At 31.8% G+C, this 17,389-nt stretch overlaps 1 protein-coding gene across 1 annotated transcript in view; it reads left to right on the top strand.

The window, feature by feature from the left end:
* Window positions 1–13,612, top strand: part of LOC111890281 (transcription factor MYB98-like) — a 31,502-nt gene extending 17,890 nt beyond the window's left edge. The window contains exon 4 of the mRNA XM_052770074.1: window positions 12,975–13,612. Coding sequence (XP_052626034.1) covers window positions 12,975–13,415 — 441 coding nt within the window. The 3' untranslated portion in view covers window positions 13,416–13,612. The remainder of the gene's footprint in view (window positions 1–12,974) is intronic.
* The last annotated feature ends 3,777 nt before the right edge of the window (window positions 13,613–17,389 follow it).

The following is a 17,389-nucleotide window of genomic DNA, read 5'->3' as shown; positions in this document are numbered from 1 at the left end:
GGCACTCAACTTATTTTTGTCCACTTTTAGGTAATATGAACTTTCAAAATCGTCTAATTTTAGCCACTCAACTTATTTTTGTCCACTTTTAGGTAATATGAACTTTCAAAATCGTCTAGTTTTAGCTACTCAACTTATTTTTGTCCACTTTTAGGTAATATGAACTTTTCAAAATCGTCTAGTTTTAGCCACTCAACTTATTTTTGTCCACTTTTAGGTAATATGAACTTTCAAAATCGTCTAGTTTTAGCCACTCAACTTATTTTTGTCCACTTTTAGGTAATATGAACTTTCAAAATCGTCTAGTTTTAGGCACTCAACTTATTTTTGTCCACTTTTAGGTAATATGAACTTTCAAAATCGTCTAGTTTTAGCTACTCAACTTATTTTTGTCCACTTTTAGGTAATATGAACTTTTCAAAATCGTCTAATTTTAGCCACTCAACTTATTTTTGTCCACTTTTAGGTAATATGAACTTTCAAAATCGTCTAGTTTTAGCCACTCAACTTATTTTTGTCCACTTTTAGGTAATATGAAGTTTTCAAAATTGTCTAGTTTTAGCCACTCAACTTATTTTTGTCCACTTTTAGGTAAGATGAACTTTCAAAATCGTCTAGTTTTAGCCACTCAACTTATTTTTGTCCACTTTTAGGTAATATGAACTTTTCAAAATCCTCTAGTTTCAGGCACTCAACTTATTTTTGTCCACTTTTAGGTAATATGAACTTTCAAAGTCGTCTAGTTTTAGCCACTCAACTTAATTTTGTCCACTTTTAGGTAATATGAACTTTCAAAATCATCTAGTTTGAGCCACTCAACTTATTTTTGTCCAATTTTTAGGTAATATGAACTTTTCAAAATCGTCTAGTTGTAGGCACTCAACTTATTTTTGTCCACTTTTAGGTAATATGAACTTTCAAAATCGTCTAATTTTAGCCACTCAACTTATTTTTGTCCACTTTTAGGTAATATGAACTTTTCAAAATCCTCTAGTTTCAGGCACTCAACTTATTTTTGTCCACTTTTAGGTAATATGAACTTTCAAAGTCGTCTAGTTTTAGCCACTCAACTTAATTTTGTCCACTTTTAGGTAATATGAACTTTCAAAATCATCTAGTTTTAGCCACTCAACTTATTTTTGTCCACTTTTAGGTAATATGAACTTTCAAAGTCGTCTAGTTTTAGCCACTCAACTTATTTTTGTCCACTTTTAGGTAATATGAACTTTCAAAATCGTCTAATTTTAGCCACTCAACTTATTTTTGTCCACTTTTAGGTAATATGAACTTTTCAAAATCCTCTAGTTTCAGGCACTCAACTTATTTTTGTCCACTTTTAGGTAATATGAACTTTCAAAGTCGTCTAGTTTTAGCCACTCAACTTAATTTTGTCCACTTTTAGGTAATATGAACTTTCAAAATCCTCTAGTTTTAGCCACTCAACTTATTTTTGTCCAATTTTTAGGTAATATGAACTTTTCAAAATCGTCTAGTTGTAGGCACTCAACTTATTTTTGTCCACTTTTAGGTAATATGAACTTTCAAAGTCGTCTAGTTTTAGCCACTCAACTTAATTTTGTCCACTTTTAGGTAATATGAACTTTCAAAATCGTCTAGTTTTAGCCACTCAACTTATTTTTGTCCACTTTTAGGTAATATGAACTTTTCAAAATCCTCTAGTTTCAGGCACTCAACTTATTTTTGTCCACTTTTAGGTAATATGAACTTTCAAAGTCGTCTAGTTTTAGCCACTCAACTTAATTTTGTCCACTTTTAGGTAATATGAACTTTCAAAATCATCTAGTTTTAGCCACTCAACTTATTTTTGTCCAATTTTTAGGTAATATGAACTTTTCAAAATCGTCTAGTTGTAGGCACTCAACTTATTTTTGTCCACTTTTAGGTAATATGAACTTTCAAAATCGTCTAATTTTAGCCACTCAACTTATTTTTGTCCACTTTTAGGTAATATGAACTTTCAAAATCGTCTAGTTTTAGCTACTCAACTTATTTTTGTCCACTTTTAGGTAATATGAACTTTTCAAAATCGTCTAGTTTTAGCCACTCAACTTATTTTTGTCCACTTTTAGGTAATATGAACTTTCAAAATCGTCTAGTTTTAGCCACTCAACTTATTTTTGTCCACTTTTAGGTAATATGAACTTTTCAAAATCGTCTAGTTTTAGGCACTCAACTTATTTTTGTCCACTTTTAGGTAATATGAACTTTCAAAGTCGTCTAGTTTTAGCCACTCAACTTAATTTTGTCCACTTTTAGGTAATATGAACTTTCAAAATCGTCTAGTTTTAGCCACTCAACTTAATTTTGTCCACTTTTAGGTAATATGAACTTTCAAAATCGTCTAGTTGTAGGCACTCAACTTATTTTTGTCCACTTTTAGGTAATATGAACTTTCAAAATCGTCTAGTTTTAGGCACTCAACTTATTTTTGTCCACTTTTAGGTAATATGAACTTTCAAAATCGTCTAGTTTTAGCTACTCAACTTATTTTTGTCCACTTTTAGGTAATATGAACTTTTCAAAATCGTCTAGTTTTAGCCACTCAACTTATTTTTGTCCACTTTTAGGTAATATGAACTTTCAAAATCGTCTAGTTTTAGCCACTCAACTTATTTTTGTCCACTTTTAGGTAATATGAACTTTTCAAAATCGTCTAGTTTTAGGCACTCAACTTATTTTTGTCCACTTTTAGGTAATATGAACTTTCAAAGTCGTCTAGTTTTAGCCACTCAACTTAATTTTGTCCACTTTTAGGTAATATGAACTTTCAAAATCGTCTAGTTTTAGGCACTCAACTTATTTTTGTCCACTTTTAGGTAATATGAACTTTCAAAATCGTCTAGTTGTAGGCACTCAACTTATTTTTGTCCACTTTTAGGTAATATGAACTTTCAAAATCGTCTAGTTTTAGGCACTCAACTTATTTTTGTCCACTTTTAGGTAATATGAACTTTCAAAATCGTCTAGTTTTAGCCACTCAACTTATTTTTGTCCACTTTTAGGTAATATGAAGTTTCAAAATTGTCTAGTTTTAGCCACTCAACTTATTTTTGTCCACTTTTAGGTAAGATGAACTTTCAAAATCGTCTAGTTTTAGCCACTCAACTTATTTTTGTCCACTTTTAGGTAATATGAACTTTTCAAAATCGTCTAGTTTTAGGCACTCAACTTATTTTTGTCCACTTTTAGGTAATATGAACTTTCAAAGTCGTCTAGTTTTAGCCACTCAACTTAATTTTGTCCACTTTTAGGTAATATGAACTTTCAAAATCGTCTAGTTTTAGGCACTCAACTTATTTTTGTCCACTTTTAGGTAATATGAACTTTCAAAATCGTCTAGTTGTAGGCACTCAACTTATTTTTGTCCACTTTTAGGTAATATGAACTTTCAAAATCGTCTAATTTTAGCCACTCAACTTATTTTTGTCCACTTTTAGGTAATATGAACTTTCAAAATCGTCTAGTTTTAGCTACTCAACTTATTTTTGTCCACTTTTAGGTAATATGAACTTTTCAAAATCGTCTAGTTTTAGCCACTCAACTTATTTTTGTCCACTTTTAGGTAATATGAACTTTCAAAATCGTCTAGTTTTAGCCACTCAACTTATTTTTGTCCACTTTTAGGTAATATGAACTTTTCAAAATCGTCTAGTTTTAGGCACTCAACTTATTTTTGTCCACTTTTAGGTAATATGAACTTTCAAAGTCGTCTAGTTTTAGCCACTCAACTTAATTTTGTCCACTTTTAGGTAATATGAACTTTCAAAATCGTCTAGTTTTAGGCACTCAACTTATTTTTGTCCACTTTTAGGTAATATGAACTTTCAAAATCGTCTAGTTGTAGGCACTCAACTTATTTTTGTCCACTTTTAGGTAATATGAACTTTCAAAATCGTCTAGTTTTAGGCACTCAACTTATTTTTGTCCACTTTTAGGTAATATGAACTTTCAAAATCGTCTAGTTTTAGCTACTCAACTTATTTTTGTCCACTTTTAGGTAATATGAACTTTTCAAAATCGTCTAATTTTAGCCACTCAACTTATTTTTGTCCACTTTTAGGTAATATGAACTTTCAAAATCGTCTAGTTTTAGCCACTCAACTTATTTTTGTCCACTTTTAGGTAATATGAAGTTTTCAAAATTGTCTAGTTTTAGCCACTCAACTTATTTTTGTCCACTTTTAGGTAAGATGAACTTTCAAAATCGTCTAGTTTTAGCCACTCAACTTATTTTTGTCCACTTTTAGGTAATATGAACTTTTCAAAATCCTCTAGTTTCAGGCACTCAACTTATTTTTGTCCACTTTTAGGTAATATGAACTTTCAAAGTCGTCTAGTTTTAGCCACTAAACTTAATTTTGTCCACTTTTAGGTAATATGAACTTTCAAAATCATCTAGTTTGAGCCACTCAACTTATTTTTGTCCAATTTTTAGGTAATATGAACTTTTCAAAATCGTCTAGTTGTAGGCACTCAACTTATTTTTGTCCACTTTTAGGTAATATGAACTTTCAAAATCGTCTAATTTTAGCCACTCAACTTATTTTTGTCCACTTTTAGGTAATATGAACTTTTCAAAATCGTCTAGTTTTAGCCACTCAACTTATTTTTGTCCACTTTTAGGTAATATGAACTTTCAAAATCGTCTAGTTTTAGCCACTCAACTTATTTTTGTCCACTTTTAGGTAATATGAACTTTTCAAAATCGTCTAGTTTTAGCCACTCAACTTATTTTTGTCCACTTTTAGGTAATATGAACTTTCAAAATCGTCTAGTTTTAGCCACTCAACTTATTTTTGTCCACTTTTAGGTAATATGAACTTTTCAAAATCGTCTAGTTTTAGGCACTCAACTTATTTTTGTCCACTTTTAGGTAATATGAACTTTCAAAGTCGTCTAGTTTTAGCCACTCAACTTATTTTTGTCCACTTTTAGGTAATATGAACTTTTCAAAATCCTCTAGTTTCAGGCACTCAACTTATTTTTGTCCACTTTTAGGTAATATGAACTTTCAAAGTCGTCTAGTTTTAGCCACTCAACTTAATTTTGTCCACTTTTAGGTAATATGAACTTTCAAAATCCTCTAGTTTTAGCCACTCAACTTATTTTTGTCCAATTTTTAGGTAATATGAACTTTTCAAAATCGTCTAGTTGTAGGCACTCAACTTATTTTTGTCCACTTTTAGGTAATATGAACTTTCAAAGTCGTCTAGTTTTAGCCACTCAACTTAATTTTGTCCACTTTTAGGTAATATGAACTTTCAAAATCGTCTAGTTTTAGCCACTCAACTTATTTTTGTCCACTTTTAGGTAATATGAACTTTTCAAAATCCTCTAGTTTCAGGCACTCAACTTATTTTTGTCCACTTTTAGGTAATATGAACTTTCAAAGTCGTCTAGTTTTAGCCACTCAACTTAATTTTGTCCACTTTTAGGTAATATGAACTTTCAAAATCATCTAGTTTTAGCCACTCAACTTATTTTTGTCCAATTTTTAGGTAATATGAACTTTTCAAAATCGTCTAGTTGTAGGCACTCAACTTATTTTTGTCCACTTTTAGGTAATATGAACTTTCAAAATCGTCTAATTTTAGCCACTCAACTTATTTTTGTCCACTTTTAGGTAATATGAACTTTCAAAATCGTCTAGTTTTAGCTACTCAACTTATTTTTGTCCACTTTTAGGTAATATGAACTTTTCAAAATCGTCTAGTTTTAGCCACTCAACTTATTTTTGTCCACTTTTAGGTAATATGAACTTTCAAAATCGTCTAGTTTTAGCCACTCAACTTATTTTTGTCCACTTTTAGGTAATATGAACTTTTCAAAATCGTCTAGTTTTAGGCACTCAACTTATTTTTGTCCACTTTTAGGTAATATGAACTTTCAAAGTCGTCTAGTTTTAGCCACTCAACTTAATTTTGTCCACTTTTAGGTAATATGAACTTTCAAAATCGTCTAGTTTTAGCCACTCAACTTAATTTTGTCCACTTTTAGGTAATATGAACTTTCAAAATCGTCTAGTTGTAGGCACTCAACTTATTTTTGTCCACTTTTAGGTAATATGAACTTTCAAAATCGTCTAGTTTTAGGCACTCAACTTATTTTTGTCCACTTTTAGGTAATATGAACTTTCAAAATCGTCTAGTTTTAGCTACTCAACTTATTTTTGTCCACTTTTAGGTAATATGAACTTTTCAAAATCGTCTAGTTTTAGCCACTCAACTTATTTTTGTCCACTTTTAGGTAATATGAACTTTCAAAATCGTCTAGTTTTAGCCACTCAACTTATTTTTGTCCACTTTTAGGTAATATGAACTTTTCAAAATCGTCTAGTTTTAGGCACTCAACTTATTTTTGTCCACTTTTAGGTAATATGAACTTTCAAAGTCGTCTAGTTTTAGCCACTCAACTTAATTTTGTCCACTTTTAGGTAATATGAACTTTCAAAATCGTCTAGTTTTAGGCACTCAACTTATTTTTGTCCACTTTTAGGTAATATGAACTTTCAAAATCGTCTAGTTGTAGGCACTCAACTTATTTTTGTCCACTTTTAGGTAATATGAACTTTCAAAATCGTCTAGTTTTAGGCACTCAACTTATTTTTGTCCACTTTTAGGTAATATGAACTTTCAAAATCGTCTAGTTTTAGCCACTCAACTTATTTTTGTCCACTTTTAGGTAATATGAAGTTTCAAAATTGTCTAGTTTTAGCCACTCAACTTATTTTTGTCCACTTTTAGGTAAGATGAACTTTCAAAATCGTCTAGTTTTAGCCACTCAACTTATTTTTGTCCACTTTTAGGTAATATGAACTTTTCAAAATCGTCTAGTTTTAGGCACTCAACTTATTTTTGTCCACTTTTAGGTAATATGAACTTTCAAAGTCGTCTAGTTTTAGCCACTCAACTTAATTTTGTCCACTTTTAGGTAATATGAACTTTCAAAATCGTCTAGTTTTAGGCACTCAACTTATTTTTGTCCACTTTTAGGTAATATGAACTTTCAAAATCGTCTAGTTGTAGGCACTCAACTTATTTTTGTCCACTTTTAGGTAATATGAACTTTCAAAATCGTCTAATTTTAGCCACTCAACTTATTTTTGTCCACTTTTAGGTAATATGAACTTTCAAAATCGTCTAGTTTTAGCTACTCAACTTATTTTTGTCCACTTTTAGGTAATATGAACTTTTCAAAATCGTCTAGTTTTAGCCACTCAACTTATTTTTGTCCACTTTTAGGTAATATGAACTTTCAAAATCGTCTAGTTTTAGCCACTCAACTTATTTTTGTCCACTTTTAGGTAATATGAACTTTTCAAAATCGTCTAGTTTTAGGCACTCAACTTATTTTTGTCCACTTTTAGGTAATATGAACTTTCAAAGTCGTCTAGTTTTAGCCACTCAACTTAATTTTGTCCACTTTTAGGTAATATGAACTTTCAAAATCGTCTAGTTTTAGGCACTCAACTTATTTTTGTCCACTTTTAGGTAATATGAACTTTCAAAATCGTCTAGTTGTAGGCACTCAACTTATTTTTGTCCACTTTTAGGTAATATGAACTTTCAAAATCGTCTAGTTTTAGGCACTCAACTTATTTTTGTCCACTTTTAGGTAATATGAACTTTCAAAATCGTCTAGTTTTAGCTACTCAACTTATTTTTGTCCACTTTTAGGTAATATGAACTTTTCAAAATCGTCTAATTTTAGCCACTCAACTTATTTTTGTCCACTTTTAGGTAATATGAACTTTCAAAATCGTCTAGTTTTAGCCACTCAACTTATTTTTGTCCACTTTTAGGTAATATGAAGTTTTCAAAATTGTCTAGTTTTAGCCACTCAACTTATTTTTGTCCACTTTTAGGTAAGATGAACTTTCAAAATCGTCTAGTTTTAGCCACTCAACTTATTTTTGTCCACTTTTAGGTAATATGAACTTTTCAAAATCCTCTAGTTTCAGGCACTCAACTTATTTTTGTCCACTTTTAGGTAATATGAACTTTCAAAGTCGTCTAGTTTTAGCCACTAAACTTAATTTTGTCCACTTTTAGGTAATATGAACTTTCAAAATCATCTAGTTTGAGCCACTCAACTTATTTTTGTCCAATTTTTAGGTAATATGAACTTTTCAAAATCGTCTAGTTGTAGGCACTCAACTTATTTTTGTCCACTTTTAGGTAATATGAACTTTCAAAATCGTCTAATTTTAGCCACTCAACTTATTTTTGTCCACTTTTAGGTAATATGAACTTTTCAAAATCGTCTAGTTTTAGCCACTCAACTTATTTTTGTCCACTTTTAGGTAATATGAACTTTCAAAATCGTCTAGTTTTAGCCACTCAACTTATTTTTGTCCACTTTTAGGTAATATGAACTTTTCAAAATCGTCTAGTTTTAGCCACTCAACTTATTTTTGTCCACTTTTAGGTAATATGAACTTTCAAAATCGTCTAGTTTTAGCCACTCAACTTATTTTTGTCCACTTTTAGGTAATATGAACTTTTCAAAATCGTCTAGTTTTAGGCACTCAACTTATTTTTGTCCACTTTTAGGTAATATGAACTTTCAAAGTCGTCTAGTTTTAGCCACTCAACTTAATTTTGTCCACTTTTAGGTAATATGAACTTTCAAAATCGTCTAGTTTTAGCCACTCAACTTAATTTTGTCCACTTTTAGGTAATATGAACTTTCAAAATCGTCTAGTTGTAGGCACTCAACTTATTTTTGTCCACTTTTAGGTAATATGAACTTTCAAAATCGTCTAGTTTTAGGCACTCAACTTATTTTTGTCCACTTTTAGGTAATATGAACTTTCAAAGTCGTCTAGTTTTAGCTACTCAACTTATTTTTGTCCACTTTTAGGTAATATGAACTTTTCAAAATCGTCTAGTTTTAGCCACTCAACTTATTTTTGTCCACTTTTAGGTAATATGAACTTTCAAAATCGTCTAGTTTTAGCCACTCAACTTATTTTTGTCCACTTTTAGGTAATATGAACTTTTCAAAATCGTCTAGTTTTAGGCACTCAACTTATTTTTGTCCACTTTTAGGTAATATGAACTTTCAAAGTCGTCTAGTTTTAGCCACTCAACTTAATTTTGTCCACTTTTAGGTAATATGAACTTTCAAAATCGTCTAGTTTTAGCCACTCAACTTAATTTTGTCCACTTTTAGGTAATATGAACTTTCAAAATCGTCTAGTTGTAGGCACTCAACTTATTTTTGTCCACTTTTAGGTAATATGAACTTTCAAAATCGTCTAGTTTTAGGCACTCAACTTATTTTTGTCCACTTTTAGGTAATATGAACTTTCAAAATCGTCTAGTTTTAGCTACTCAACTTATTTTTGTCCACTTTTAGGTAATATGAACTTTTCAAAATCGTCTAGTTTTAGCCACTCAACTTATTTTTGTCCACTTTTAGGTAATATGAACTTTCAAAATCGTCTAGTTTTAGCCACTCAACTTATTTTTGTCCACTTTTAGGTAATATGAACTTTTCAAAATCGTCTAGTTTTAGGCACTCAACTTATTTTTGTCCACTTTTAGGTAATATGAACTTTCAAAGTCGTCTAGTTTTAGCCACTCAACTTAATTTTGTCCACTTTTAGGTAATATGAACTTTCAAAATCGTCTAGTTTTAGGCACTCAACTTATTTTTGTCCACTTTTAGGTAATATGAATTTTCAAAATCGTCTAGTTGTAGGCACTCAACTTATTTTTGTCCACTTTTAGGTAATATGAACTTTCAAAATCGTCTAGTTTTAGGCACTCAACTTATTTTTGTCCACTTTTAGGTAATATGAACTTTCAAAATCGTCTAGTTTTAGCCACTCAACTTATTTTTGTCCACTTTTAGGTAATATGAAGTTTCAAAATTGTCTAGTTTTAGCCACTCAACTTATTTTTGTCCACTTTTAGGTAAGATGAACTTTCAAAATCGTCTAGTTTTAGCCACTCAACTTATTTTTGTCCACTTTTAGGTAATATGAACTTTTCAAAATCGTCTAGTTTTAGGCACTCAACTTATTTTTGTCCACTTTTAGGTAATATGAACTTTCAAAGTCGTCTAGTTTTAGCCACTCAACTTAATTTTGTCCACTTTTAGGTAATATGAACTTTCAAAATCGTCTAGTTTTAGGCACTCAACTTATTTTTGTCCACTTTTAGGTAATATGAACTTTCAAAATCGTCTAGTTGTAGGCACTCAACTTATTTTTGTCCACTTTTAGGTAATATGAACTTTCAAAATCGTCTAATTTTAGCCACTCAACTTATTTTTGTCCACTTTTAGGTAATATGAACTTTCAAAATCGTCTAGTTTTAGCTACTCAACTTATTTTTGTCCACTTTTAGGTAATATGAACTTTTCAAAATCGTCTAGTTTTAGCCACTCAACTTATTTTTGTCCACTTTTAGGTAATATGAACTTTCAAAATCGTCTAGTTTTAGCCACTCAACTTATTTTTGTCCACTTTTAGGTAATATGAACTTTTCAAAATCGTCTAGTTTTAGGCACTCAACTTATTTTTGTCCACTTTTAGGTAATATGAACTTTCAAAGTCGTCTAGTTTTAGCCACTCAACTTAATTTTGTCCACTTTTATGTAATATGAACTTTCAAAATCGTCTAGTTTTAGGCACTCAACTTATTTTTGTCCACTTTTAGGTAATATGAACTTTCAAAATCGTCTAGTTGTAGGCACTCAACTTATTTTTGTCCACTTTTAGGTAATATGAACTTTCAAAATCGTCTAGTTTTAGGCACTCAACTTATTTTTGTCCACTTTTAGGTAATATGAACTTTCAAAATCGTCTAGTTTTAGCTACTCAACTTATTTTTGTCCACTTTTAGGTAATATGAACTTTTCAAAATCGTCTAATTTTAGCCACTCAACTTATTTTTGTCCACTTTTAGGTAATATGAACTTTCAAAATCGTCTAGTTTTAGCCACTCAACTTATTTTTGTCCACTTTTAGGTAATATGAAGTTTTCAAAATTGTCTAGTTTTAGCCACTCAACTTATTTTTGTCCACTTTTAGGTAAGATGAACTTTCAAAATCGTCTAGTTTTAGCCACTCAACTTATTTTTGTCCACTTTTAGGTAATATGAACTTTTCAAAATCCTCTAGTTTCAGGCACTCAACTTATTTTTGTCCACTTTTAGGTAATATGAACTTTCAAAGTCGTCTAGTTTTAGCCACTCAACTTAATTTTGTCCACTTTTAGGTAATATGAACTTTCAAAATCATCTAGTTTGAGCCACTCAACTTATTTTTGTCCAATTTTTAGGTAATATGAACTTTTCAAAATCGTCTAGTTGTAGGCACTCAACTTATTTTTGTCCACTTTTAGGTAATATGAACTTTCAAAATCGTCTAATTTTAGCCACTCAACTTATTTTTGTCCACTTTTAGGTAATATGAACTTTTCAAAATCGTCTAGTTTTAGCCACTCAACTTATTTTTGTCCACTTTTAGGTAATATGAACTTTCAAAATCGTCTAGTTTTAGCCACTCAACTTATTTTTGTCCACTTTTAGGTAATATGAACTTTTCAAAATCGTCTAGTTTTAGGCACTCAACTTATTTTTGTCCACTTTTAGGTAATATGAACTTTCAAAATCGTCTAGTTTTAGCCACTCAACTTATCTTTGTCCACTTTTAGGTAATATGAACTTTCAAAATCGTCTAGTTTTAGGCATTCAACTTATTTTTGTCCACTTTTAGGTAATATGAACTTTTCAAAATCGTCTAGTTTTAGCCACTCAACTTATTTTTGTCCACTTTTAGGTAATATGAACTTTCAAAATCGTCTAGTTTTAGTCACTTAACTTATTTTTGTCCACTTTTAGGTAATATGAACTTTTCAAAATCGTCTAGTTTTAGCCACTCACCTTATTTTTGTCCACTTTTTGGTAATATAAACTTTTCAAAATCGTCTAGTTTTTGGCACTCAACTTATTTTTGTCCACTTTTAGGTAATATGAACTTTCAAAATCGTCTAGTTTTAGGCACTCAACTTATTTTTGTCCACTTTTAGGTAATATGAACTTTCAAAATCGTCTAGTTTTAGTCACCCAACTTATTTTTGTCCACTTTTAGGTAATATGAACTTTCAAAATCGTCTAGTTTTAGTCACTCAACTTATTTTTGTCCACTTTTAAGTAATATGAACTTTTCAAAATCGTCTACTTTTAGCTACTCAACTTATTCTTCTCCACTTTTAGATAATGAACTTTCTAAAATCATCTTATTTTAGTCATGTAAGTATGTAAGGGCTACAGCCAGTTAAAGGGACTAAAACTATATGATTTTGAAAAGTTCATTACCTAAAAGTGGACAAAAATAAGTTGAGTGGCTAAAAACAGACAATTTTGAAAAGTTCATATTACCTAAAAGTGGACAAAAATAAGTTGAATGACTAAAAGTAGCCAAACAGAATAGTTTGTTGGTTATTTTTAACCTTCCCCCCCCCCCCCCCCCCCCACCCCTTTTTTTTTTTTTTTTTTTTTTTTTCATTCCATAGTTAATGAAAGATTACAATATAACCTATTTTTATTTATGTAATATCTGATGACATAAATTCATTTTTAGAAATTACTTCATTTTAATTTTTAAGTACATTACAATTTTATTTTCTAAATATAACTAAACATATATTCTCTATTGTTATATTATTTGTGTTTTGATGAGATGGGCATTCGTGTCTTTTTGCATAGACAGGATTATTTTCGAGGACATAATGGTGAAGGGCATTAATGTCTTTTTCACAGACAAGACTATCCCACTTTTTTTTGGTGGGACAAAATAGTGCAAATTTGTCCCATTGACATCTGATCTAAGAAACATTCCAATGCATGTCAAACACAGTACAATCCAGTCTGTTATGACTTGAGTGGGCCCTAATAGCTTTTTGTATATTAACTCTTTATTCTCCTTTTTCTTCTTGTAGAAAAATGCATGGACCGAAGAAGAAGACAAGTTACTAATTTCATTACACCAACAATTCGGCAACAAATGGGCAGATATAGCAAGAAGGATGCCAGGAAGGACAGAAAACAACATCAAAAACCACTGGAATGCGACAAAAAGAAAACAATTTTTAAACAAGAATCATGAAAAGACCAAAAACCCCTCCTCCCTTTTAAAAGATTACATCACAAGCATTACTTCTTCCTCTTCACCCAATCATCAAATCAACATCCAGCAATCACCACCCCCGGTGGTGGATCACACCACAACTGATTCCGAGGTTGGTTATAAGCCTGCTGAGCTGGCACCTGATGAAAGGGATGTTGATTTTGATTTTGATGATGTGTCATCTCAATTGGTTGATGAGTTGGTGTTTGATCCAACAAAGGAGATGGATTTTCTGAAATTGTTCTGTCAGTAGTTTAATTGCTGGGTTTTGGATTCGGGTTTCGGTTATTTCATTTCTTGCGGTTTTTATTGGGATTGTGAACTTGATATGAATTAAGTTTGAATTAGACAGTTTGTTTGTTTTAGGAAGTAATTGATATGTCAAATAAATTTGAATCTGAAAGAATGGGAATTTGACTTTGAATGATTCATAATTTGATAGTTTGAATATTTTTTGAGTGTTTCTTTATATTTAAAATAATTATCAATGGTTGTCTTTGAATGATTATCAATAGAAATCACATAATTTATAACATAAACATAATGATACATTGTGTTTGAAATCACATAATTTATAACACAGCACAAATGAAGTTATCGAACTCATGTTTTACTTTTTTTACTTTTAATCGAATACAAATGCGATTTTGATGCAACTTTGGTGGTTGCTATAGATTTATGTTTCAACCCAAAGAAGCTTTAGCACACAATTTAGCACTATGGTTGTTTTAACAGGAAAATTTAGAAAATTTTAAATCATAAATCTATAACCATTTTTTAATGTTATCATGCACATAAACTAGTAAGTTTGTGTACAGGTTGAGTAACCACAAGTTGGTATAAAAGCATTTGCTTTATATTAGAAGAATGTAAATCAACTTTGGCAAAACTTTGTTAATACTGAGAGGTACATTTGATTACACATGAAGTCAGTTTTATAAAATTTGTGTGATTAGCTTTAGGTCTGATTATAGTGCTTTACTTCTGATATGAGCAGAAAGAAAGCAGTTATATTTTCTGAGAAGTTTCTAGATGTTGACCTATTGGCACTTAGGCTATTACAGAAATTGTTGGCGTTTGATCCAATGGATCGATCAAGTGTTGAGTAGGTATGTTTTACGAATCATTAATAGACAGTTATGATATAGACTAGAATTAGAAGAATACAAAGTGTAATTATGTAGTCTATATATGTCCTATGTAATCTATCAGTCATAATAATACAACACAATATTATATAAAGATTGTTATGGTATTAGAGCTTGTCTATTTTTAAACCTAATCGGCGCCTAACAACTTCTCTTATTGTCGATCAAACAATAATCGACAATCACAAGTCTTCTGATCCTTCAACAACAATCAGCGATCCAACACATAGATTTTGTTCTTTTTTTTTTATCAGCCCCTGTTTCCTGATTCTACTTGGCTAAACAATGGCCTTGAAAACATTTCACAACTCTCACAAATTCAGATTTACTCTCTCCCCAAACAACTATGGTTTTTGGAAAACAATGATTCATCCATTCCTTGTTACAAACAATCTAACTCGATATGTTGATGGTACCATTCCATGTCCATCACCACTGGTTGAACAAACCACCTCATCAGACAAAGAGATTGTCATGACATCCCAATCAAATCCTATTATCCTATATGGGTCTCTAACGATGCTCATATCAGGATGTTGATCATCTCAACAATCTCAGAGGCTGCTTTTCTTCATGTTCAAGGTATCTCCACATCTTACGAAGTCTGGCTTCCCTGGAACGTGCATACGCCCCTCATACCTCCTCCAGGGAATATACCCTAAAAACACAATTACTAAAGATTCAAATGAAGGAGACGAAACATCATCAACATATGTCAATCGGGCAAAGGAGTATGCTGATGCTTTGGCTAATATCGGTCAACCTTTTAAAGAGAAACACCATGTCATGCTTGTTATAGGAAATCACTCAGTAAAATTTAACCATAATTAGGATACTATGTATGACAAAATAATATATATATATATATATATATATATATATATATATATATATATATATATATATATATAAGATCTAAAAATTATAATTATCAAATATAAAGTAAAAGATTTATATTGTGATAGTTATAGGAAATCACTCAGTAAAATTCAACCATAATTAAGTTATATATATATATATATATATATATATATATATATATATATATATATATATATATATATATATATATACACACACACACACAGAGAGAGAGAGAGAGAGAGATAATTATGATATATATAAATTATAATTATCAGATATAAAGTAAAAGAGTTATATTGTGATAATTATAGGAATTATTAAGTAAGAAAGTTAAAGAAAATATAAAAGACCTAAGGTTAACGTGTTAGTGAGTTTTATCTTTAGCCTGATTCGGTTACCCCAAACCTATAAACCTATCAAAATTATCAAAGCAAAGATAATATATATAAGGTTAAGTATATATAGGGATAATTATAGAAAGAAATTATATTACGCTGTCACTCCTCGCATATATTGGTTAGACATTATGTCACCATTTCGCCAAAACACCCTTTATGGTGTTTACGGTCCATGAATGTTCATGGACCGTAAACTCATGTTTACTCCCCTAAAGGCACGATTTTGGTTTTCTAGTTTCATGCATGCAAGTTTCTAAGTCAAAGATGAGCATTAGAAGGGTTTTGGAGGGATTTTGGGGCTTCAAAACCCCCTTATGGGAGTTCACGGTTTTGGGAGATGTTCCTCAACCGTAAACTCGAGTTTTTAAGGTATTTGGGTGATTAAATCCCGAATTTGCATGGATACAAAGCTAAACAACAAGCTAGGAAGGATTACTTACGGTTTTGGAGCTTGAATGAGGTGTTTCTTAGCCAAACCCACTTGTAGAGAGAGAGAGTAGAGAGAGAAAGCTTCTAGGAGTGAGAAAAGGTTCAAGTGAAAGTCACTCAACCCTTATATAGGGCTTTGAGTTGGCGGCCAGGTGGGGGTCCATCCCATACCGACGTTAAACGAAATTTAAAATTTTACTCGATTAAATGGTCGTACCCCGGCTTAGACGTAAACTAAAATTTTTCCCAACTAATTTTGAGGGTATTACACGTGTTTTTATTTATTTCATTTCGACACTAATAAAATAAAATAAAACATTAATTGATTTGTCTAACCCAAATGTTAACAGAAATTTTTAATAATAATAATAAATATTCTATTAACGGAAATGGGTTACAGTGACGGAATAAATTTCAGGTTGTCACATCATCCCCCCGTTAGAGGAAATTTCGTCTCGAAATTTAGCATTCAAACAACTAAGTTATTACAACACAACTAAGCAAAAAGATGAGGATATTTAAGTTTCATTTGATCATCGCGCTCCCAAGTGAACTCCGGTCCTCGCTTGGCGTTCCAGCGAACTTTCATAATTGGGATGCGGCTTTGTTTCGTTCGTTTGACCTCTCGGTCAATAATCTCCACAGGTTCTTCCATGAAGTTAAGGCTCTCGTCGATCTCGATCTCATCTAGTGGAATTATGAGAGTCTCGTCGGTTAGGCACTTTTTCAAGTTCGAGACGTGGAAGGTAGGGTGTATGTTACTGAGTTCGCAGGGTAGATTGAGTTTGTAAGCTACGGGGCCGATTTTGGCGAGAATCTCGAAAGGCCCTATGTACCTTGGATTCAACTTTCCACGCTTTCCAAAGCGTATCGTGCCCTTCCAGGGTGAGACTTTCAAAAGGACTCGGTCTCCCACCTGGAATTCCAAAGGTTTCCTTCGTTTGTCTGCGTAGCTTTTCTATCGATCTCTAGCGGCTTTTAATTGATCACGAATCTGTACAATCTTCTTGGTCGTTTCTCGAATGATTTCCGGACCCGTGAGAGCGCTGTCAGGAACTCGTCCTTTAGCTAACTGAGTGTCACCCACCTCAGCCCAGCACAGAGGGGATCTGCACTTTCGGCCGTAGAGGGCTTCGAATGGAGCTGCTTTGATGCTCGTGTGATAGTTGTTGTTGTAGGAAAACTCTACAAGGGGTAAGTGGGTATCCCATGTCTTACAAAAGTCGATCACATAGGCTCGCAACATATCTTCCAGGGTTTGGATAGTCCTCTCATTTTGTCCGTCGGTCTGCGGATGGTAGGCTGTACTCATGTCCAGCCTCGTCCCTAGGGCGCTTTGCAGCGATTGCCAAAATCTTGAAGTAAACCTACTATCTCTATCGGAGATA

Source organism: Lactuca sativa, chromosome 3 (assembly GCF_002870075.4).
Source record: "Lactuca sativa cultivar Salinas chromosome 3, Lsat_Salinas_v11, whole genome shotgun sequence".
NCBI lineage: Eukaryota > Viridiplantae > Streptophyta > Magnoliopsida > Asterales > Asteraceae > Lactuca > Lactuca sativa.
The sequence above is the reverse complement of the archived record's forward strand: the minus strand, read 5'-3'. Positions and strand labels throughout refer to the sequence as shown.